Below are 24196 nucleotides of genomic sequence, written 5' to 3' on the forward strand. Positions count from 1 at the left end.
GCACGAACTGCACCATTGAAAATGAAACATGTTCAACGCAAAGTAAAAAGTAGAACTAAAGAGCAAGACCGAGGACCAAGATGAACAATTCCCTGATTCCCTCTCATTTCATTCCTCTGATCGTTAATAATGAATTGCAAGAAGGGAACAAAATAATTTGAAAACAATTTTATGGTATGCTTCCCCATACCCCCATTATAGAACATGAACAGTGCAGTCCCATCCACAACACAAGGGCTCTTTCTCCAACTCCCTACTACGGCTTTCCTTTCCTTTCATCATTAGTTACGGCTGTACGATCAGAAAGCGAACTAAGAGGCTTGGCTGGCTATGGTTCTTCTCTCATATCTGGCTTTCTCTTCGACTGTAAAGCTAGACGTGCATCCCTTTCCCGTTCAAATTCCCGTAGGTCCGTCCTCTGCAAGAAGGAAACCTTCTCAAGATACTGGTTCGAGCTCTTCTTGTAGGCATCCAACTCCTCTTCCAACCCCTTGTTCTCTTCCTTGAATTCTCCCCAATCCTTTTTTGTTTTGTCAAGCACGCTGAGCTTTGGTTTCTTTTTTATTTGTTCAAGAACAGCATCAACAGCAGATGGTGGTCCAACCGGAGCTTTCGCCTTTTCAGCTGCTTCCTTTGAGTTAGCATCAATAAGTTTCTTCACCTCAATCTCTTCACCTGCAAATTCTCGAACTTCGGTGATCTGTTTCATCGATCAAAAGTTGATGGAAAATTGTTACACTTTGTGTTTCTAGATGAATTGGTAGATCATACACAAGCATGGCGACTTGGTAGATGCATGCAAACCACTAAATATTTGTAGACTACAATTGAAAGATGCATATATACTGAGCCCAAGAAAGCCATATCCCAATAATTTGGAGCAAACAAAATCCATATATTTCAACCAATATGTTAACATTATCTCTTCTCTGCAACAAGCCAACAATCCAGTTGGGAAGGCATTGATAAATTTACACCTGCTGATATCTCATATGTTCCCAAATGGGAAAGCATATTAACCATTCCTGTAAGAAACCTCGAGGCTATGTTTGGTTTGAAGGAAAAGGTAGGGAAAGGTGGCTTCCTTTCCCTATTTTTTCCTTTAAACCAAACACAGCCTAAATTAATGTGGTCATACTCATTGTTTGCTGACCCTAATTCTCGAGGTTACAAGTCCAAGCCCAGATTAACAGGTTTTCCATAACTAATAACATGCTTGTAACAACTATTTAGCAAAAAACATGATATTATAATAGAAAGGGCAATTTACAGTATTTTTTTCATCTAGAAGTCAATTAGCATAGGCTTGAAAATCAATGTATTAAAATAGTCTTGCAGTTAAAAAGATGTAGATCACGTGGATGGACCATAAGTTGTTTGATACAGTACAGATGTACAAGTAACCAGTGTACGATAGGTTCTCCATTGTTGCACTGATTGCTTGTACACCATGAAGTGTACATAGTCTTGCAGTTAAAAAGATGTAGCATGAAAAAGTCTTAACAGATTCAAAATCTATTTGATGTAAAACCATTTGCGTGTATACATAGTCTAAATTGTGACCACCTCCAATAATATGGGAACCAATTGAAAAACTAGTAAAACCATTGCTGTTAATCAGACGGGAACTATAGGTGACATGGTTTTACTTCTTTTGTAGCATCAATTTCTAGGGAGGCTCGTCATCACCATAAATTTTGGCAAGATAAAATTTTTGTCAGACAATTTCAATGTGCAACAAGGTTTTAGACCTTGCATTCAATGTCAATATCATTCTGGTAAAAAAATTAGAAACAAATTTTGAAAAATTTGTCCAAATGTTGGAACTTAAATCAATGATCATTTAAATTGGCCATATTTTTGAAATGTCAATTTTTCTTATCCACCCTTGAATCATAATGCAATCTTAACTTTAAATTTAATCATAACAGTGATGTGCAAATTTGGCCATTTATGTCATAAAGAAACTAAATAATTTGAAATTAAGATCATTATAATTCCAAGTTAAGAGTCTGGTGTTTACCTCTACCTTCCCCCTGCCTGCAGCTGCAGCCGCAGCGTCCTTAACTGCAGCTAAAGCAGCAGCAGCGATCTTTTTTGCTTCTTCATTTGTGCCATTCTGTAAAACACTAGGTTTCTTCTGTTGAACATCTTTCCCTGATGATGCATCTTTTTTAGGTGCTAGGCCCAGAGCAGTCATCCAATTCTATAAAACATGATCAAGGTTAAAATAATACCCCAGCAAACTATTATTTCAACATTCATTTCTAACAGATATTCAGATAGTAACCATAATAAGAGGACAATTTCCTTACAGGAGAGGCCTTCTGTGGCATCATCTTCACACCTGACGGCTGCGGTGGAAATGATTTGGGAATTTTAACTGATAGCCCCTTATTCATTTGCTCCCATGCAGCATTGACCCGGGCTTTCCTTTCTGGAACATGAGATTAATCCATAGTAAGCTTATTTCTTTTTTTATCAATAATACATAGTAAGCTTACTCAGCACAATTTGATTGTACACCTAGAAATGTTTTGCAGAAAATTTAGAATTTAATGCTGCACAATTAAAAAGACATTCTAAAATCACAAAGAAGTCCAACAATACATTGCAATTAAGTTCTGAAAATTATCACATACGTCCTTTCATGCAAAGTGAAATGATAAGTCTTATACAACAATGTTTAAATATGATTGGGAAGCAACAATCACTATCTGAACAAATCACCATCACAAGGAATTTAGCCAAGAGTTCTAATAGCACTGGGACACCTCTAAGAGATCGATTTTGAAAGCATTTTTCAAAATAAATATGTATAAATATTATAGAATACTTATCCTGCTTCAAAACTCTTTCAAAACAGAAACCATCCGGGTAAAATTGAAAATCCCAGTCTAATCAGGATACTTAAAGATTAGCCCTAGGATTTTTTTTAAAGATAAATTAAGAAAGAAGAAAGAGAGAAATACAAACGGTGATAGGAAATCACCACAAACAGCAACAAAATAACCTCATCCTATTAAACCTCAAGCACACCACTCCCATTGCAAAAACCAAATTGAACAACAAACCAACCCAACACTTGAGACCCAACCTGACAGACCACTCAAACTTAGTCTCCAACCCAAAAGAAAACAAAATTCGCTCACCCCAAACCTGCAACAGCAGCGTTAGGATTCTCTTGCTTTTTCTTTACAATTCTTTTTGTCTTCTTGACACTCTTGTTGATTCCAACCCCAAATAGACCCCCTTTCAATCTAGCAAACACCTTCAAAACTGGCACAGATCTGTTGAATTTTTATGCCTAAATCTTTTAACTGCATTAGTATGACCCTCACCGATCCTTTTATCTCCATTACTCTCATTCACCCTTTCAAGCTCCAAGACTGTGTTCTTCTCAAACACTTGCTCTGCTGTCAAACAACCTCCCTTATATTGCCAAGATTTTGCTCCTCTCTGAAATCTGTCATCCCCCCCCCAGAGTAGGAACCTCTGCACTTAGTTATGTCCTTACTGGCCTTCGAAAGCCCACCTGGATCATCTTCCACATCCAAGAAAGCTTTTCTAGCAAAATCCTCTCCACCCAAGAAGAATAATTCCAGCCTTTTACTTACCACCACCTCTTTGCTGATCACCGTTTCCAAATCGTCTGTTCTTTCAACTTCATGAATCTCATCTAGCACGACCTAATCTTCATCATTTTTTTTCTATTTCCGATCCATCCTCTAAAGGAGCCATTCTGCATTTTCTCCTCTGGTAGACCCTTGTTTCATTTACTAAAATCTCTTCATTTTCTTCCCTTTCCTCTGCATATTTATCAAGCCATTCTTTTCCAGCTCCTCCCCCATACTATCCTCCTCATCACTTGCAGCCTTAGGATTTTCTAATCCTCTTCCACTCCTCTCCTTCCAACCTCTCCATATTTTCCTCCCTTCTGTCAACAAGAACTGATTCGGACCCTTCACTAAAACTTTTTTTTTTTTTGATAGATAATGATAAAGAAAATTTTATTAAATAAAGAACCAAGTTATCATCATACAGTTCCCCACAAAGAGGCGCGAGGTGCAGCCTCCAAACTACATAAAGCTTACAATTGAGCCCAAAAGAGCTGATTCCTATGTACTCCTTGTTTAGCTAGAAGGTCTGCCAGCCCATTTGCCGATCTTCTTCCCATTGAACTGTGACTGAAATATTTGAAGTCAGCCACTTAAATCTTCTCAAAGACCCCCTGTACGGCCAGGCTGCCGTCTCTGGTTCTTTTAGCCATCCAATAACCAATTTGGAATCACCTTCAATCATTAAATGCTCCACTGCCAACTCTCTTGCATATTCTGCTCCTTGTAACACAGCTTGGAGTTCTGCATTCACAGAGTCTCCCCACCCTATAGGACCAGAAAATAGAGCTACAATCTGACCCTCATCATTTCTAAAGACCCCCTATTCCAGATGGCCCTGGGTTGCCCAAACTACTACCATCAAAATTTAGTTTAATGACGCCTGCATCAGGAGGCTTCCAATCCACCACCGGCTTGCTTCTGATTGTGGAACTTTAAGCTAGTTGTTCCCAATTTCTCCTTGTGTCATCGAAAGTGTAGGTGGAAAACATATCCAAGGATTTTACCCAACTTATGGCCCTACATAAGATACTTTCTGGGATACTATTTTGAAAGTCCTAGTGCCATAAGAACTTTTCCCATATTCGTTGCAAAGTTATCTAACCAGAATACTGGAGTCTTAGTGCAACTAGGATTCCTCCCTAAGAGTCCCAATTCAACTAGGAGTCCTCCAAGTTCTGATACTCATCCTGGGGTTATACTAGAACTTATATAGGAGTACAAGTCTCACTATGGGTTCATCTGCCAGAGTCCTAATTCACTCAACTTCTTAACATTGACACTTCTTTTCTGAGGGACTGAGGGTGTAGATCCTTTGCTGGGCATTCCCAAAACCCACTCTCAACCACCCAACATATGGAGTACTTCAGCCACATCCCTTAGTAACCTCACCTATGATATATCAAAGTAATTGATCATGAATCTATAACCTGAGAACTCCTCAAGTACAAGGTCATAAAGACTTTGCATCTGAGTGAATCATGCAACTAAAAATGACAAATCTTTCAGTGAATCAACTCAACAAGATCAAATCAATGTGTATCCTAATATACACCCACATGGTAGTCTGCAGTCCCACTCCAATGACTAAGATATCTTTTTTTTTATTGGAAACTCAGGAAAATTTTATTAGGATCAAGGAACAAAAAAGTACAACAAGAAGTTGTTAGGCCAAAGACCCACACACAATTAACATTGAGTCCAAAACAACTGCTGTCGATGAGTTCCTTGCTTAGCCAACCCATTCGCAGACCTCCTAACCCATTAAATATGGATTTGCGTGTCTCTTGAGATTATCTTGAATCTTCTGAGGTCATTTCTGAATTTCCATTGAACCCCTTCTCCTTTTTTCAACCATCCAACAACAATTTTAGAGTCCCCTTCAAGAATCAGCCTAGTTATTCCCATATCCTTGGCTTTTTGCACCCCAACAATGCCAAGAATTCAGATCTAACTGAATCACCTTGATCAATAGGACCTGAATACAAGCCACATATATTCCCAGTCTCATCTCTGGACACTCCACCAATACCGGAAAGCCCTAAATTACCACAGCAGCACAGCTCCTTCCATCAAAATTCAGCTTCATCCACCCTCCACTTGGGGGACTCCAGGTCTCCGAGACCTTTTGTTTCCTAGAGGAGGATAGGGCACTAGACCTCCAGTTCTGGAAAAAGTCATCCATAGAGAAGTCCGATAAAGCTTTTAGAGTTTTCACCCAATGCGCAGCTCTTACTGTAGCAATCTCCACTAGTGCCTCCTTATTTCTTTCTCTCTCTTCAAAGATCCTTAGGTTCCTTTCCCTCCCAAACTGACCACACCACCGCAGACCTTGCAGACTTCCAAAGGATTCTGCCTCTTCTTGTCGTGCACCACAGAAAAGAGGGACTAAAGAGACCTTCCAAGCTATCAGAGGGGATCCACCTGCAACCAAAAAGAGAGCAAACCCATTCCCAAATACAAGCAAAGGGACATGAAATTTAAAGATGGAAAGCATTCCCACCATTCACCATACAAAAGATGGAAAGCATATTTTTTTTTTCTTTTGTAGCATATTGCAAGTGTTGATGCACCCAAGATAAATTTCCCAACAAAGGGCACTAACTTTTGGGGGGATGGGGGCATTCCAAATTTCTTTCACAGGAAAGGAAAGGGGAATGGGGGTGGACATGAGCAGAAAAAAGGATTTACAATTAAAAGACCCAGAGGGATTGAGAGACCACACCCTACTATCTTCCCCTAACCCATCAAGGACAAGGCCATCCAAAATATTTAAAAGGATTGAAACAGAAGGAACTTCAGACTCTCGAAGGTTTCTCACAAACCCCAAATTCCACCCCCCCCCCCATGAGAGGAGGAGGGAAACTCAAAGAAATCAGACACATGTTTCTCCTTTAGGCTATGTTTGGTTTGAAGGAAAAAGTAGGGAAAAGAAAGGAAAGGAAGGGAAACCTTAACAAATCGTGTATAGGTTTCCCTGCATTTTTCCCTTCATTACATAGCGTTAGGTTAGAGAGAGCAAACAACAAAGGCAACAGATCTTTCAAGGGAACATCCCCAACCCACACATCTTCCCAAAATCTTATCCTATTACCAGAAGCCAAATCATACTTAATATTCTCAAGGAATTGGGGCAATATACCATGAATAGCTTTCCACAATGTAGAAAGGTTAGCTCTTTGCAGAATGCCAGCATCCCATCCATTCATACCCATCCCATGAATACTTGAGACCACTTTATGTCACAATCTGTCATTCTCTAGAGGGGAAACGCCACAACCACTTACTAAGAAGAGCGAGGTTTTTCCTACTGATATTACCTATACCCAACCCCCCTCCTCTTTCCTTTTAACCACCTTTTCCCATTTCACCAGATCCTTTTTACTATCTCCCAGTTCCCACAGAAAGTCTCTCGTTAACTTTTCCACCCTTACCACAACTGCTTGAGGCATCCTAAAGACAGACATGTAGTAGATAGGGAGGTTGGCCAAAGTTGATTTTATCAGAGTGATTCTTCCTCCTAGAGAAATTTACTTCCCTTTCCACCCAGCTAATCTTTCCTCCAGTCTCTCAACAACTAGAGTCCAGATGCTTATAGACCTTAAATTGCCACCAGGGTGCAATCCTAAATAATTTGAAGGTCACACCCTAGCATCTCTGCAAATGAGCCCAGCTCCTCATCCCCGATATTTAAACCAACCACTGCACTATACAAATTGATCTTTAGGTTAAACATTCCTTCAAAGAAACTCACCAGAAACTTAAGATTTTCCACTCCATTCCTAACTTCCCCATCACAAAAAATCAAAATGCCATCTGCAAACTGGAGGCGGGAGACCATCACTCTATTTCTACCCACCTCCCATCCTTTAATAAACTGCATTCAGTTGGCTCTGGTAATCAGCTTACTTAGAACTTCTGCCACCAAGATTGGAAAGAGGAAGGGGGAAAGGGGATCACCTTGTCTAAGCCCTCTAATAGCTTCAAAAAAATCCACCTCTGACCCATTCACAATCATTGAGAAGTGACTAGTTTGCAGACAACCTTTAATCCACTTACACCACAAGCCCCCAAAACCACAAGATCTCATGATTTTAATTAAGAACTCTCAATCCACTAGATTATAAGCTTTCAAAAGATCCAACTTAAATGCCACACCCTTTTCCTTACATCTTCTTTGGGCCTCCACACACTCATTAGCAATGAAGATTTGATCCACAATTTGTTTATCCTGGATGAAGGCACCTTGATGATGAGAGATGATCAAAGGAAGAGATTTCTTGATCCTCAGAGACAAAACCTTGGTGATTATTTTATAGATGCTAGTAACCAAGCTGATAAGTCTGCAATCCTTGGGATGAGAACAATTAGCCCTTCTGGGCACCAAGGTAATAAAGGTGGCATTCATTCCTGGACTGACTTTAGCCCTTTCTCTAGAACTCTCTGAACACTCAAAGCAAATCCAATTTGATTATCTCCCAACAATCCTGATAAAAGGCCATTGTAAATCCATCCGGGCCTAGAGCCTTAGACCTGTCCATAGCAAAAATTGCCTCCTTGATCTCATCTTCCTTAAAGCTTTTTTCCAAAAACCAAACCTGAGAATCATTAAATGGCTCCAAACTCAGTCCTTCCACTAACCAAACTCAGTCCTATTCCCGGGCCCTCAACAACTTGGTATCAGAGCAAGGCGTCATGGGAGATCTGGAGCAGCTACCTTCCAGGGTCCACGACCTCGAGCACCAACTCGTGGAAACCAGCTCCGAAGTTCATGAGATCAAAGGTGAAGTGCAAGAACTGCGACGACTAATGGAGATGTTTCTTTCCAGCAGGGAAAAGAACTCTGACGGAGGGACAGCAGCTAACGACCGCCGGCCAGATCTGCCAGAGTCTTCCGGCGAACAACAGTCCGTCGACCATGGAGCAACCATCATCCCCAAGTACAGCAGGCTGGAGTTCCCATCATACAACGGCAACGGAGACCCCCTAGGCTGGCTGTATCGCTACGAGCAGTTCTTCCAGAATCAACGGACAAATGACCAGGACAAGGTAAGCCTAGCCGCCTTTCATTTAACAGAAGAAGCACAGCTTTGGTTTTATCGGTTAGAGCAAGAAGAACCCGGGCTCAGTTGGCCCTAGTTTAAATCCTATTGCCTTCTTCAGTTCGGACCCCCATTGACCAACAACCCACTGGGCGAGCTAATTAACCTTAAACAGACCGGAACAGTTGCTGAATACCAGCGAAAGTTCCAAACCCTCCTCGCGAGGGCATCCTCCGTGCGACCAGACCAGCAAGTCGATATGTTCACAGCAGGGTTAGCAGAACCCCTGCGAGTGGATGTCGAGATGCAGAATCCCCCAAATTTGGTCACAGCCATGAACTTAGCCCGCACATTTGAGCGCAAGCTGCAGCTCAGCCGTAGAATTTTTAATGTGGGTCGTCCACCGAACTCGTGGGTGCCCCCAAGACCAGCAGCAACGACCCCCTCTTCTGCTACCAGCCGGGAAATGAAGCCTCCCACGACCACCACCTCTAGAGCAGTGACAAGTACAGGCAGTAACATGGTCACTCCTCCCATCAAGCGCTTGACCAGGGCAGAAATGGCAGAGCGCCGAGCGAGAGGTCAATGTTTCAACTGTGATGACCTCTACTCGGGAGGACATAGATGCAAGAGGCTTTTTTGCCTTCTCATAGATGAGCAATAGGAGGAGGAAGGGGAACCCGTCACATTCGAACCAGAGATCTCTCTCCATGCGATCACCGGTATTAAAACCTCTCAGACCATGCAGTTACAGGCACAGATCGCAGGTCAGCCGGTGCGCATTCTCGTCGATTCAGGGAGCGCACACAACTTCATAAGTGAACATGCAGCCCTGCAGTTAAAACTACCAATGGAACTCCGGCCGCGACTACAGGTAGCCGTCGCAAATGGTGAAAAAGTTCACAGTCCAGGGATTTGTAAGGACGTCCCAGTACAGGTCAATTCTGAACTAATTCTTGTTGATTTATTTGTACTCTCATTGGATGGGTTCGATATTGTTCTTGGGGTCAAATGGTTAATTACCCTAGGCCCGATTTTGTGGGACTTCAACGCACTCACCATGACCTTCCACCTGAATGGCAAGCAAGTTTCATGGCATGGTTGCAGGGTTAAAGAAAAGACACCGCAGGTTCATGCACTCCAAACAGAACCGGCAGCCATGGAAAAACTTCTCGCCGAGTTTTCAGATCTGTTCCAGGAACCAAAGGGCCTTCCCCCTTCCCGAGCTTGCGACCATCGTATTCCTTTGGTGGCGGGTTCAGCACCAGTCGTTGTCAGGCCTTATCGCTACCCTCACTTACAGAAGGATGAGATAGAAAAACAATGTACAGCGATGCTGAACCAAGGGATCATACGCAAAAGTCACTCCCCCTTCTCTTCGCCGGTTCTGTTGGTGGCGAAGCAGGATGGAACGTGGAGGTTCTGTGTTGACTATAGAGAACTCAATGACCGGACGATCAAAGATAAGTTCCCTATTCCCGTTGTTGACGAACTGCTGAACGAGTTGCATGGTGCCCAGTATTTCTCTAAGTTGGACCTCAGGTCCGGATATTTCCAAGTTCGCATGGCTCCCGGTGACGTGAAGAAGACTGCTTTTCGCACCCACCATGGCCACTTCGAATTTTTAGTCATGCCATTCGGACTCTCCAATGCACCATCTACATTTCAGTCACTAATGAATGAGGTATTCCAGCCCCATCTGCGCAAATTTGTTTTAGTTTTCTTTGATGATATCCTCGTTTACAGCAAATCATGGGTAGAGCATGTCCACCATCTGAGGACCGTTTTCGTACTCCTACGCCAACACAGCTTATTCCTGAAACAGTCCAAGTGCTCCTTCGGGGAGCGACAGGTTCTTTACCTCGGCCACATCATCCATGGGCAGGGTGTAACAGTTGATAGTTCCAAGATTCAGGCTATAACAGAATGGCCCAAACCTCAATCCGCCAAGGCCTTACGCGGGTTCCTTGGTTTAACGGGTTACTACCGCAAATTTGTACAGAACTATGGAGTGTTGGCAGCCCCGTTAACCAACATGTTGAAGAGAAACTCCTTCCGGTGGGACGACGCAGCTGATGAAGCTTTTCTGTCACTGCGAACTGCACTGTCTTCAACCCCTGTCCTGCAATTACCTAATTTCGCCCTCGAATTTACAGTCGAGTGCGATGCTTTCGGAGTGGGTATCGGGGCCGTACTACAACAGCAAGGGCACCCGATCGCTTTCTTCAGCCGCAGATTGGCTGACCGGCATCTGAAGCTTCCAGCACTGGAGGTCTAATCGGCCTTGCCCGAGCATCTGAAGCTTCCAGCACTAATCGGCCTTGCCCGAGCCATCCAGCACTGGAGGTCGTATTTGTGGGGGCAGTCGTTCATCGTCAAAATTGATCATTACAGCCTCAAATACCTGTTAGAGCAGCGTCTCACCACTTCCCCTCAGCAGCATTGGGTTAGCAAACTGCTCGGGTTTGACTTCCGGGTGGAATATAAGGCGGGATCCTCTAATCGCGCAGCTGATGCCTTATCTAGGCAAGAAGAAGACGTGATGGTTCTATGTAGCATTTCCCAACCTCGGATCTCTCTGTTTGACGACATTAAGAAGGCAGCACCATAGTCCCCAGAATAGTCGCTCTTACTGCAGAAGATCCAGACCGGCACGGCCGACCCCGATTGGTCACTTCACGACGAGTTGGTACTGTATAAGGGACGAGTCCATCTTCCAGTAGATTGCCCGTTGATTCCCACCATCATCACCAGCATCCATAACTCCACCCACGAGGGCATTCAAAAAACACTATATCGCGTCCGGACTGAATTCCATTGGCGAGGTATGAAGACTTCTATTCGAGATTTTGTCCAGAATTGCTCCACATGCCAATAGCACAAATGGGAAAACCTACACCCGGCAGGCCTCCTTCAGCCCCTTTCCATCCCATCGCAGATCTGGGCCGACATCTCCATGGACTTCATTGAGGGACTTCCCAAGGTAGGGGGCAAATCAGTTCTCTTTGTGGTAGTCGACCGCTTCTCTAAATACGCGCACTTCATTCCTCTATCACACCCGTACAGTGCCACTTCGGTTTCCCTCGCCTTCTTTACACATATCTTTTGCTTACATGGGTTGCCGGAATCCATCGTCAGCGATAGAGACCCGGTCTTCACTAGTGCCTTCTGGAAAGAGTTATTTCGACTACACGGCACCACCCTGGCCTACTCATCAGCTTATCGGCCACAAACCGACGGTCAGACGGAAGTGGTTAACCGCACTATCGAGATGTATCTCCGCTGTTTCGTAGGCGATCAACCTCGACGGTGGTTGGAATGGCTTCCTTGGGCCGAGTACTGCTACAACACAGCCTACCATTCCTCCCTCGGCATGACTCCCTTTCGCGTCGTTTACGGCAGGGATCCTCCCCGCTTGCTGTCCTACGAGCCTGGATCTACTCGCTTGGACGCAATCGATCACTCCTTACAGGACCGCGATGCCCTCCTCGCCGACGTCCGCATTCGCTTACAGCAGGCCCAGCTCCGCATGAAGCTCCACTATGATAAGCACCACCGGGAACTATCGTTCGATCCAGGACAATTTGTTTGGTTGAAGCTCCAGCCCTACCGGCAGCGCTCCTTGCGCCACAAGGCTGCCCCGAAGCTGGCCCCTAAGTACTATGGGCCCTACAAGGTTCTACGACGGATTGGCAGTGTGGCCTACCAGCTAGAATTGCCAGAGACTAGCCGAATTCATGATGTCTTCCACATCTCCTTGCTGAAACCATTTACGGGTGTTCCCCCGGACCAAGTTCCCTCCCTGCCACCCTTGAAAGATGGCAAACTGGTCCCCCAGCCTAAAACTGTCACCCGCTCTCGTTTTAATCGTGGAATCCTTGAAGTCTTGGTGGAATGGTGTGATCTACCACCAACAAAAGCTAGATGGATCCCATTGGCAGAGTTCCAAGCCACATATCCAGCTTTCGAGCTTGAGGACAAGCTCGTAGTCCAGGAGGGGAGTAATGTTATGGACGCCTTCATCGAGAAGACGTACCATCGCCGCCGGCAGCAACAGGCCCCGGGCCCACCGCCAGCAGCAGCAAGGATTCAGTGATGCTCATCCTACCCAGTTCGGCAACAGCAGCCTTATCTAGATTAGATTAGCTCATTTTGCTTGTTCTTATCTTATTGTTCTTATCTCTTATCTTATCTTGTTAATAGCTTATCAGATTAGGATCAGCTTAGCTTATCTTATCTTGTTAGTAGCTTATCAGATTAGGATTAGCTTATCTTATCCTTAGCAAGATAAAACTGGAAGTCTCCCTATTCAGCAAGGAGACTCCCTTTGATTAGGACTCTTGTAATCTCCTATTTAAGGAGACCCCATTATTGAATGAGATATCAAATTATTCAGTCAAGAGTGAGTTAGGAGAGTTGGTGATCTCTTGGACAAATCACCGAAGGTGCCAAGATAGGTTCATCACGAGCAGGAAGGAACAAGGGAAAACAGGAGGTTTTCCCCGTGGACCGACCCCTAACGAGATCCTATTCCCGGGCCCTCAACACTTGTATTGGTCATTTCTTCAATAGATTGAATTACATTAAAATCACCTCCAACACACCACGGCCCATCCCATAAACCCCTAATATCTGCTAACTCTTCCCACATCAAGTTCCTATCCCTATAAGAATTAGGCCCATAAACACTTGTTAGAACCCAACCAAAACCATCCTGAACATTTTTCAGCTTGACTAACACAGTGACGTTTCCAATTAATTCCTCCGAACATTGAACCACTTCATCCTTGCAAGTAGTTATAATGCCCCTAGAAGCACCCCAAGAAGGAAGAAAACTCCAACTTACATCTCTTTCACCCCCAAAGCTTCTAAACCATCTTCTACCCAACTCGTAAATCTTAGTTTCTTGAATTAGAAGAATATCTGGTTTTTTGTTTCTAAGAAGCTCCTAAATAGATCTCCTTTTTGTTGCACCTCCTAAACCCCTCACATTCCAACTGATGATTTTCATTAAGAACCTTAAACAGATAACCCTAACCAACGACCTCCCTACAATACCCCTTTTCTCCTCCCTCCCTTGGCACTGAACTCCTTATCCCCTTCTACATCAATGATTAATTTCTCCACTAAGATTTCACAACACCCTCTTATGAAAACTATTTGTAAATACATGGATTCAGGCCCTATAGAGATTGCATTGAAGACACTCAAGTAAAGTTACCACAACGCACTCACATTGCACTGGCAAACCCAAGCTGCCACACTTAAACAACAAGGAAACTGCGCTAAAAAATACCCAGTCACAGCTACCACATCCTGAAAACCACTACAGTGCAGCCCACTCAAGTCTCAAATCACAACAAGAAGCAAACAAACTCACGATGAGATGTATTGAACTGTTGCCTCAACACAGAACACAACTGGATCTACTTTAGAGACATCATCATGGCAGCCCTCTCTGCTGTGATGACGTAACGTTGCCACAGAAAAATAGTATAACGCACTTATAAAGGCCTGTGACAACACATTGCTCAAGCACTGCAGCATGGCAACATAACACACAAAAAGACTGCAATGACGAACCAGCACACTAAGGTTTCAGACAAATGTCTTAAGGCATGAAAGGCTTCTAGAAGCAGATCTATAGTTGAACCCGTGCAGTCGTGCTCACATGCAGATCACAAGAAGGGCGGGAACCCAGATCTCCATAGTGAGACATCATGAAAGCCTACTCATAACCTCTTTGTCCCAAATTTAATCAAATAACAAACTTTCCCACTTAAGGCTCTCCATATGTGTACATTACCCTTGCCGCACATAAGCTCTGCTGGACTGTGTCCCCAACCTCCATTACAACTTCCATCAAAGCTTTCCTGCAACCTTCCTTCTTCCTTCCTTCCGAAGTCATCTACCGTCTTTCAGGTAGACCCTTACTGTTGCCTTACCTCCCCACCTACACTATCCATGAGCCAACCATATAAGTATGTAGCCCAAGCTCACCCTTGATGTTTCAGCCTATCAGATTTATAAGGAACTAGGTCATTTAGATCTCCCATGAGCCGTGATAAGTAGTCCCACTTACCACCTAAATGACATATAATATTACCTAAGGACCTTCCACATACATAAGAGTAACTGTAATAAGAATGCCTCTTAAATAAAAGTCTCACTTTTACTAATAAAAAGAAACAACACAATGACAAATCTGGCTTTAAATGAGCGCATGGAAACAATGTTTTCAAAATCTTATGATATACAATATGATTCACAATTTGAATCATGAATCCCAAGGTTTTCATTCAAACCTTATGTTTGAATACTTTTCTGCAAGAATCTTATGATTTGATTCATAAATCTTACGATTTATATGATTCCTACAATTCAACTAAATTCAATTAAGAATTAGTTTTCTATTTTGTCTTTTTTGTTCATATTTAATTTTGTCAAGGGAGACTTGTTTTAATCCTCTTACTAGAAATGATTTATTTATGTTATTTAAGACTAGACATTGAATTTATTTTCCATCATATGTAGGCTAAAGAGCCACTGTATGTGGAAATGTGGATTTATTTGACTTTCAATTCAAACTTGATTATATCATCTTAGACTTCTATTTTATAAGCAGCAAACTTTACTGTTTTAGCTTTTAGGTAAATATATGCATATATTGATTAAAAATAGGGTAAAACCACTTTCTTATATATATTTACCCCTTTAATATGTCTACATTTAATTGTTTAACAAGTTTGAATAAAACAGAAATAATCTTACGATTTATGATACGATTTACAATTCGATTTGCTTCAAATTTCTCTATTATTTAATATATAATTACAATTTTGAAAGCATTGCATGGAAATCATATTTCCAACATAGGCCTGGTTCAGATCAAGGTAGAATTAGTCCCGAACCAATAAATAAATGTTTAGAACCAATACCAAACCACATAAAGACCTAAGTGGTACTTGTAATTTGTAATTTGACAATAAACCTATTCATTTCTTAAATTAACGCATTTAGACATTATAATATAATAATGATGTAAGCTACATCATGAGAAAGAAAGGTATCATATAGGGGATATCTTTGTTACATGATAATATATAAATAATATATAATTTATATATCTAATTGGTTAGGGCCTTAAGCAGCTTGGAACAATTAATCAGGACACATAATGCATAGATAGGCCCTATATAATTGCACTAGTTGTTTGGTTCCTTCAGGTCTAAGGTCAAACCTGACCCATTGACAACCCTACTCAAGTAGTATGGCTAATTTATGAGTTATAACAAACTATAACCACAACAATAAATGAAAAAGACGATCCATCTTCATTTTTAGGGATGAGGATAATAATAAACAGTGAAAAAAAGTGCTCAACAATCAAGAAACTTGTCCAAAAAAAATAGTATAGCTGAAATGAGGTAGTTGAGGTAGATGAGTGCTAAGAGTAGAAAGGATGGATTTAGAAACAAACACATTCTAGAAGTCTTAGGTGTAGCTCCACTAGGTCAAAATATGAGGGAAAGACGATTGAGATCGTTGGACCATGCATCTAGGTGATTAATGACAGCACTAACAACACGAAGTTGCTAGATGGAGAAGACCAATGAAGATATCAAATGAAGTAGTAAGAAATGATCTAAGAATTTAAAATGTAGTAGAAAGGATGACTTCTAATAGAGCATAATAGCAAGAAAAATTTCCTGTAGCCAACCACGAATAGTTAAGATCAAGGCTGAATTAAGTTGAGTAGGGCAAAAGAGAACACAACATCAGCTCCTTTAAATAGAATCAAATTCTGAATTTTCAAAAACAAATTAAAACTAGATGTGCTACAACGTACAGCCAGACATGCATGTTGCAACAACATTGGGATGTTGCTGATGCCAAATACAAAGATATTAAATAACAATAAACATAAATACTTGCAAGGAAGTTCAACTCTCAGTTTGGTTGGGTCAAATGGGATGCAAATGGGATGGCGGATACCCTAGCAAAACAAGGGGCAAATAGATCTTCATTGTATTGGGCAGAATTGTAACTGATTGCTGGAGATTGCAGTTTATTCCTCTGCAATCTTTATCTATTCTAACTTAATTTCTCTGTTATTAATGAAAGTTTTTTTGCTGATCAAAAAAAAAAAAAAAACAATAAACATAAATGCTTTGAAGCAAGCCAATAAAGTGGACAGTGGATACAACAAGTATAAATGTGAACACCTTGAAGTCAGCCAATAAACCACATCTTAATGAACTTAATTTTTATTTTTGAATATATGAAATATTTAAAAGGAAAAAATATTGATACGCTCACCAATTTCTTCAAGTTCTGCCTTTGGATTGGGAACAGAAGTAACTTCTTGGACAGATTCACTTGGTACCCCATTTTCTTTTCCTACATTACATACAACACAATGTCAGAATGGGCCGTCCAATGTAGAAATTGGATGCACATTAAAATATTTAGTCTTATAACAAACTATTCATGCACTTCAGTTCCTCCATGTCAGGAAGGTTGTAAGCAAAAACAAAAACAATATTTCATTTTAACTACCATATGTGCCACTCAGTGCAACAATGCATTTTGCCAAAGTTAGGGTTGAAAAAGTTGGAACTTGAATTGCTGATATGATCTCACAATAACAGAGATCCAGGCCAAGTAAAATAAGTGATGGAACTCAGAAATGCTGAACTTTCACCTATATGGGTCTCTATTGTTATAATAATTTCAATAAGCCTTAAATGGCATACTCGCTTGACTTTGTTAGGAACCATGACCAAATGATTTAATCCATGACAGAACCACAAGCAATGGTGATACCCCAAAATAGAGAATAAAATACAAGAATTATGTTTACATCTAAAGATTTTTGGAGGAGAGATTAAGAAGCCTTTTAAAAAGATTTTTCAATGCTCAAATTCAGGTTTTAAAAATAAAGAAAAAGCTCGGAAAGCCTGTTGGGTAACAACCAATGTTCTAAAACGCGGAGGCATGACGTGAGGTGTTCCACTACCTAGAGGCGTGAGGCGTAGTTCAGAACGCAAGAGGCATAAGCCTCCCAAACACAAGGATGCATAAGCCTCCTTAAGAGGAGGGGGTTAGGAGGAGGATGAAGAGATCTCATTTTTTCTTTATTTTTAATAAAAATCTTTTATATTAAGAAGAATAAAGATGAATAAGATGTGCATGAGGCACATGAGGCGTACGCACTTTCTTCCCCCTTATCTTTTCTTCCCTTCCCTTTCCTTTTCTTTTCTTTCCTTTTCTCTTTTTTTCTTCTCTTTCTTTTTCTTTCCCTTCCCTTTCTTTTCCTTTCCTTTCCTTTCCTTTTTTTTTTCTTTTTTCTTTTTTTCTGTCTTCTTATATAAGATGTGCATGAGGCATACGCCTCTAGCACGCCTCAGAGGTGTCAATGCCTCTGGCATACGCCTCAAGGCGTTTTGGGAGCACCTCACCTGGAGGCGCGCCTCCAGGCGTACGCCTCCCACGCCCTTTAAAACACTGGTAACAACACTACACTCCAGACCTTCGCTTTTGGTTTTACAACAATGGAAAATAATCAAAGAGTGTATTCCGGTCACTTTATAAATAACAATCTTGACTGGTATAACAATATTGTCAAACTTGGACGAGACTAGATGATTGGACCATCAAAACTCAAAATAGAGAGATACAGAGTTGATCAATTAGGTCAATTGACTGGCTCTAAGGAAAGAAATACATGACTGAAGGGTTACTCAGGAAAACCATTCTAGGTTAATCTGTTCTCGGGATGCATTGCAGAATAAACTGAATCATCTGCAAACTGTAATAGAGGAAATTCCAGACTATTTTCTTCCACACCGGAACCTTCCAAAAAACCCCCTGACACTGCTCTCCAAGTTAATTTCCCTAAAACTTCCATCAAACATAAATATAATGTATGTCTGTTTGCACCCTGTTTTGCTAGAACATTCGCCATGTAATACTTGTTGTTGTTTCCAAATTTAACTAAGCTTCCAATGTACATGGTTTTTATATAGCATGGTTTGTTCAACTATACCATTTCACATATTTTAAGAGTGTCTATGATATAAAATGTATACTTTAGATGTGTCCATGGCATATGGCCATATTATGTACATACAATGTTTTAAAAGCGCAAGGCGCAAAAAAGGTGCAGGGGTCAATTTGCGCAAGGCGCAAAAATGCAAAATTGCAAAAAAAATAAAAAAGTTATAAAACATAATATTAATAAAAATATAAACATTAATTTTAAAATAAATGTTTTAAAAAACTTATTATCTAATATTAAAATACATAAATATAACATGTAAAACATATTCAAATGAGAATTTAAAAATAAAATCAAATATATAAAACACTTTCAAGCAAATAAAACCCACAATCTCTTTTTTTCTCAATTGCATTACTTCAAATAGCTAATGTGATGTAAAACATATTACATTCCTGATTCTACGAGCCGTCTTTGTACCACGCCCCTCAAGGCAAGCCCAACAAGTCCATGTTAGGTCTTAAATTCTTAGTTCTCACACAAAAAATAATGATTTTATAGTTTTAATTGCTTTTTAAGAAGACATTTTACTAGGATGAATGAATGAACATTACCAAATAGGTGGACTTGTTTAGACTTGCCTCAAGGGGCATGGCATGGGGGTCCGGGGGCTCTGCCCCTGGCCCAACCGCTAGACACAAAAAAAAGCAAAAAAGCGTCAAATTTTCAAAAGGCGCAGGCCTGGGCTGAGGCGCAAGGCACATCAGGCACACGCCTAGGTGCACCAGGCATGTGCCTTTTGAAAAGGTTGCGCCTAGGACCTGAGCGAGGCGCCTACCCTGAAATGCACCTCACCTGCAAACTTTCTAGGTATCAAGCCTTCAATTGGGTTCTATGATCTGCAAACTTTCTTGATGACCCACTAACAAGACAGTGTGCACTTAGGTGGGCACATATGTTTGAAATATGTTTGAAACTGGGCACATATGTTTGAAATATGTACCATAGCCTTCAATTGGGTTCTATGATCTGCAAACTTTCTAGGAACTAGGCACATATGTTTGAAATATGTACTATAGGCATGTAAAAGTATCTAGGTATCAAGCCTTCAATTGGGTTCTATGATCTGCAAACTTTCTTGATGACCCACTAACAAGACAATGTGCACTTAGGTGGCGTTTGACAACACTTTTTAGACCACATGGTGGCGTTTGATAACATTTTTCAGACCTTTGAAGTCTGAAAAATGTTGCTTTTCAAACGCCACCTATGTTTGGGTTGAGTCTAAAAAAATGATCTGAAATGCATTTTCAAATCTGAACTTGTAAGAGGTGGGCCAGTGACTTAACGCACTCAGACGCATTTCAAACCGCGTTAAAAGACAAAAATGCCCATACTCGTTATGCCCCTCATTCTCCCTCTGGCCTTCTCTCTCCCCCCTCTCTTCTTCTTCTTCTTCTCCACTCGACGACGAACCAGCAGTGCAAGCTTCTCCCTCCGCCCTTCTCTCTCTCCCCCTCTCTCTTCTTCTTCTCCACTCAATGGCGAACCAGCAGTGCAAGCTTCTCCCTCTGCCCTTCTCTCTCTCCCCCTCTCTTCTTCTTCTTCTTCTTCCCCAACATTCTCTACATCCTCTGCTTCACAGATCCACAGATCCGTTTCGGTTGGGAAGTTTAGGAATGTCGATGCTGCTCTCGGCGACGTGATGGCAAAGGCGCCACAAACTGGTTACGGCAATATCCCTTCAACAGCAGCTTCGACTTCGACCTATGCGATCAAGTTCAAATCCCACGCAAAGGAAAGAGGGAAATTGATCTGCACTTCTTCCGTGATGAGTCGCTTGTGGACTCTCTCCCCAGTCTTCCCGCCACCGCCGCTACAACTCTCAGCAGTGGCAGTTAACACCCTCTCCTGTGTCATCTTATACGTACTTTCCAATTTTATTCTTATTTTAATAAATTATTTTTTATTATTTCATAATTTTTATTTGTATTAATTATTAAATATTTTAGTAGTTTTAAGATATTAATTTGCTAATTATTAATTTTTTTTTATTGCTTCATGGACTTCATTACTATTTTCATTATTATTTTAACTTTTAATAATTTATTTCTAATTTATAAATTTATATGTATTTTCAATTTTATTATTATTTTTTTATAATTTGTTCATATTTTTATATTATTTTGAATTTAATAAATTATTTTTTATGAAACAGTACAAATTGAACACAAAATTACCAAATAGTCTGTTTTAGGGGTAAATTAGTAAAATTAGGGAATTTCAGATGCTGAAGGTTTGATCCAACACAAACAATCTTCTCTATTCAGTGTCTCTAAAAAGCCGAAAAGCACCTATCTCTCTTTTCAGACTTCAGGCGTTGTTAATATCTTCTTAACTTTTCAGATTTCAGATTTATCAAACGCCACCTTAGACAAAACTTGTATTGGGGACCTTACCCCTCCCCCCTTTTACTGGTGCACCTGTTTAGGTATTGGAGTTCTGTTGTGTTGGGATGAAGTGGGAGCATGCTAGCTCTCATTTTCTGCTCTTTCGCAGGAGTTTCTGACCCTCCCTTTTCCTTTTAACTTTTCAAACCATTTTTTCAATAAAATCCTTGGTCAGTTACCAACAATAAAAAAGTTCAGTAAACATCTATCTTTTTTATGAAGGATCATTTGATGTTATTTCTCTACATATAAAAATGAACTCATGATAAGAATTACAGTTAATGGAATGATGAATTTCAGCCACTTCCACATTCGTCATTTTCTCTTTGCTCTGACTCTATTGGACTACTTTCTATACAAGCTACTGCAGTATCAAACCCTCATCAAGAAATAAGATGCAAAGCACCTAGACATTCAAAACTAAGAGAATCTATTTTAACAGCATCAGCATCTAGGCCCTGTAAGAAACCAGGCTTTCACCACGCAGAAAACCAAACCCTAACACTAGAGCAAGAAATAGAAGATTAGAAAACCAAATTCCTAGAAACGGGTGGAAATCAAAATTCGAAATGTAACCAAGGGATAATACAAACCCTATGTTCCACGCTTTAGATGGAATTGTACAAAGAGAATACTGATCCAAAAAAAAATTGTACAAAAAGAAAGAAAAGAAAAATGGACGAAGAGATGCATATAAGACCAATTTCAGACCATCAAAATAAGAACACGCAAAGATATTTTGTTCTCCGCTACATCATCTCCCTATAATTATAGACATAACTGCATCCTTTATCAATAAATCATCAAAAAAAGGAGAAGAAGCAACAAAACTCAAATTTCTTCATAAAGAAACAAAATTCATGCAGAAAAAAAGAAAAAATGGAAAAAAAAAATACCTGGACGATTTTTGGGATCGGTTTTTTCTTCAGGGGACGTCATTTGGAACACTCGATCTTTCAGACTCAGATCATCAAAACACCACTACAACCTGAAACGAAGCATATCATCGCCTTCCCCACCGCAGGTCGGTCCAGAATCAAATTATGAAACCACAACAACCTAAAGTGAAATCGTCTCGCCAAACAAAATATGAATGCCAACAAGGTCAAAGACTCAAAGCGAAGACTCGAAATGGAGAGGGCAACTTGGCGGTTGGTGTCTATGAAAATAAAAGCGCGCGTAAGTAAGAATACAGACCTCCTGCTAGCGAAACGATGGAGAACAGAAAGCAGTAAGATGGATAAAGCATGCAGTAAGATTCGTGGAAGCCATAATAGAAAAACGAAAGCAGTGAGCGATGGAGAACTCACCGTTGATCAATCACGCAGCAGCGGGAGAGGACGATGGATCAGAGTCAGCAGACCTCCTGCACGCGGCGACAGTTGCCGGTTGGAGATAGGGTTCGAAAATGAGGGTTTTTGGTGAGGATGGTAAGTTTATTACACAATTACCGATTTACCCTTTGTCTCACGTGGATATTGTTCGCACGTATACGGTTTTTAAAGCGTCCGCCCCGCCTATGGCGCGTGTTTTTGCTTAAACCACTTTTTCTTGTTTTTTCCGGTCCAAATACAATTCTGAATTTCTGAACAATGTTCAGATAACTGGACCGGGGATAGCATCATAGCACCCGAGAAAGAGAAAAATTCATGGATTAATGGTTTTAAGACAATATGCATAAATAAAAAGTTATAGGTTAAAGTCTCACCATTAGCATTTTGAAAATTCTTTCATTAAGTGATCTGGGCGGTTGTCTAAAATCGAGACCAATTCACTGATTATTTTTATTAAACCAGTGAGTCAACCAGTTTTGATCGATTTTTTATAAGTTCTGGTTTATGGGGTGTGACCAAACTAGTTAATAATTATTATGGGTCCGGGTCACAGTTTAACCGATCCGTTGCAAATGTTGTATTTTGGTTTGTCTAGCTCCATTCTTGTCAATCCAGTATTTTGGCCTAAAACTGACTGGTGAGTTTCTTCTCCTTTCAATCTGTAAATATAGATTGAATTGACCATATGTTTTTATCACCTTCTAAAAACACAATGGAGAATGCGGAAGTACAAATTCTACATTTAATTTACTAGATTATTTATTATTGAACCTTCATAAACTAATAGTTCTTAAAGAAGGATCATTTCTTATATAGAGGAAATTGACTGCTGCATTATCTTGGCCTCCTAGATACAACGGTTAGATTGGTAACACCTAACAGTATTATATATGGGCTTTATTTTAGAAGATCCCAATGGAGAAAATGAGAAACCCTCTTTTGGATCTGAATTTCGCTCTCATGTGATTGAGTTTAAGGCGTTATGTTATGTGATACGAATATTTTAATGGATCAACTTTGGATTTCAAATGGATTTAGTGATCCTGGCAGAGAGAGAGAGGACCTCGTCTCGGTCGATCATTCCAATCAAATGGATTTTAGCTTTCTGAAGACAGTAGGCCAACATTGCCTTCAACCTCATCACGAGCCCAGGGGCCACGGTTTTAGTTTAGTGACAACACTGCTCTGAGTCTGAGATACTAGTGAAATTGAAATCTGGCTGGGAAGCACCGGAAAATCGTAAAATCAAGTTAACGGTTTCAAAATTTAACGAGTTACATATTCAGAAGACAGAAGCAATTCATGAGCTACAAGCATAGTTTTCAAAACCGGACCGGATAGTCGGACCAAAAAAAAGGGGAATTGGTCACTTGACCGGTTCCGTTTTACCTCAGTACCATCATTTTAGCCAAAAACTGTTGATTTGGTCAATAAACCGCCGATTCAGGCAGTCGAGTCGTTCAAACCATCCAACGGTTTTTTGTTGTTTTTTAATTTTTTGTCAGAACAGGTCGTCCATTCGGTTCAAATAATCGGACCGTTCAACCTAAAAACCAGACCCCTGAATGGTTCATTGTCTGGTTTGATTTTAAAAACCTTGGCTACAAGGCACAAGACTGCCTCAGCTGCAGCAACACTAAGACCCCGTTCGTTTTTTGGTAAGTTACTTACCCAGGTAACTGCAGTTACCTGGTTAAGTTTTTCCTGGGAAACACTTACCCGGGTAAGTGCATTTACCCATATTCTTTTATTT

The 24196-nt window shown here is 40.8% G+C and overlaps 1 protein-coding gene across 2 annotated transcripts; it reads right to left on the reverse strand.

The window, feature by feature from the left end:
* Positions 1-81: 81 nt before the first annotated feature.
* LOC104607100 (craniofacial development-like protein) lies at positions 82-22556 on the reverse strand. Of its 2 annotated transcripts, none has more exons than XM_010272615.3 (6): positions 22420-22556; positions 22006-22268; positions 16979-17059; positions 2316-2437; positions 2024-2206; positions 82-700 (listed from the first exon to the last, which is right to left on the reverse strand). In XM_010272615.3, the coding sequence occupies exons 2-6, from the start codon at positions 22046-22048 to the stop codon at positions 329-331; spliced, it is 801 nt and encodes a 266-aa protein (XP_010270917.1). In that variant the 5' UTR covers positions 22049-22268; positions 22420-22556; the 3' UTR covers positions 82-328. The 2 variants fall into 2 exon arrangements, with proteins under 2 accessions (XP_010270917.1, XP_010270920.1); XM_010272618.3 differs by having other exon boundaries at positions 22006-22097; positions 22420-22531.
* Positions 22557-24196: the final 1640 nt, after the last annotated feature.

Source organism: Nelumbo nucifera, chromosome 3 (assembly GCF_055504915.1).
Source record: "Nelumbo nucifera cultivar China Antique chromosome 3, China Antique-T2T, whole genome shotgun sequence".
NCBI classification, from domain to species: Eukaryota; Viridiplantae; Streptophyta; class Magnoliopsida; order Proteales; family Nelumbonaceae; genus Nelumbo; species Nelumbo nucifera.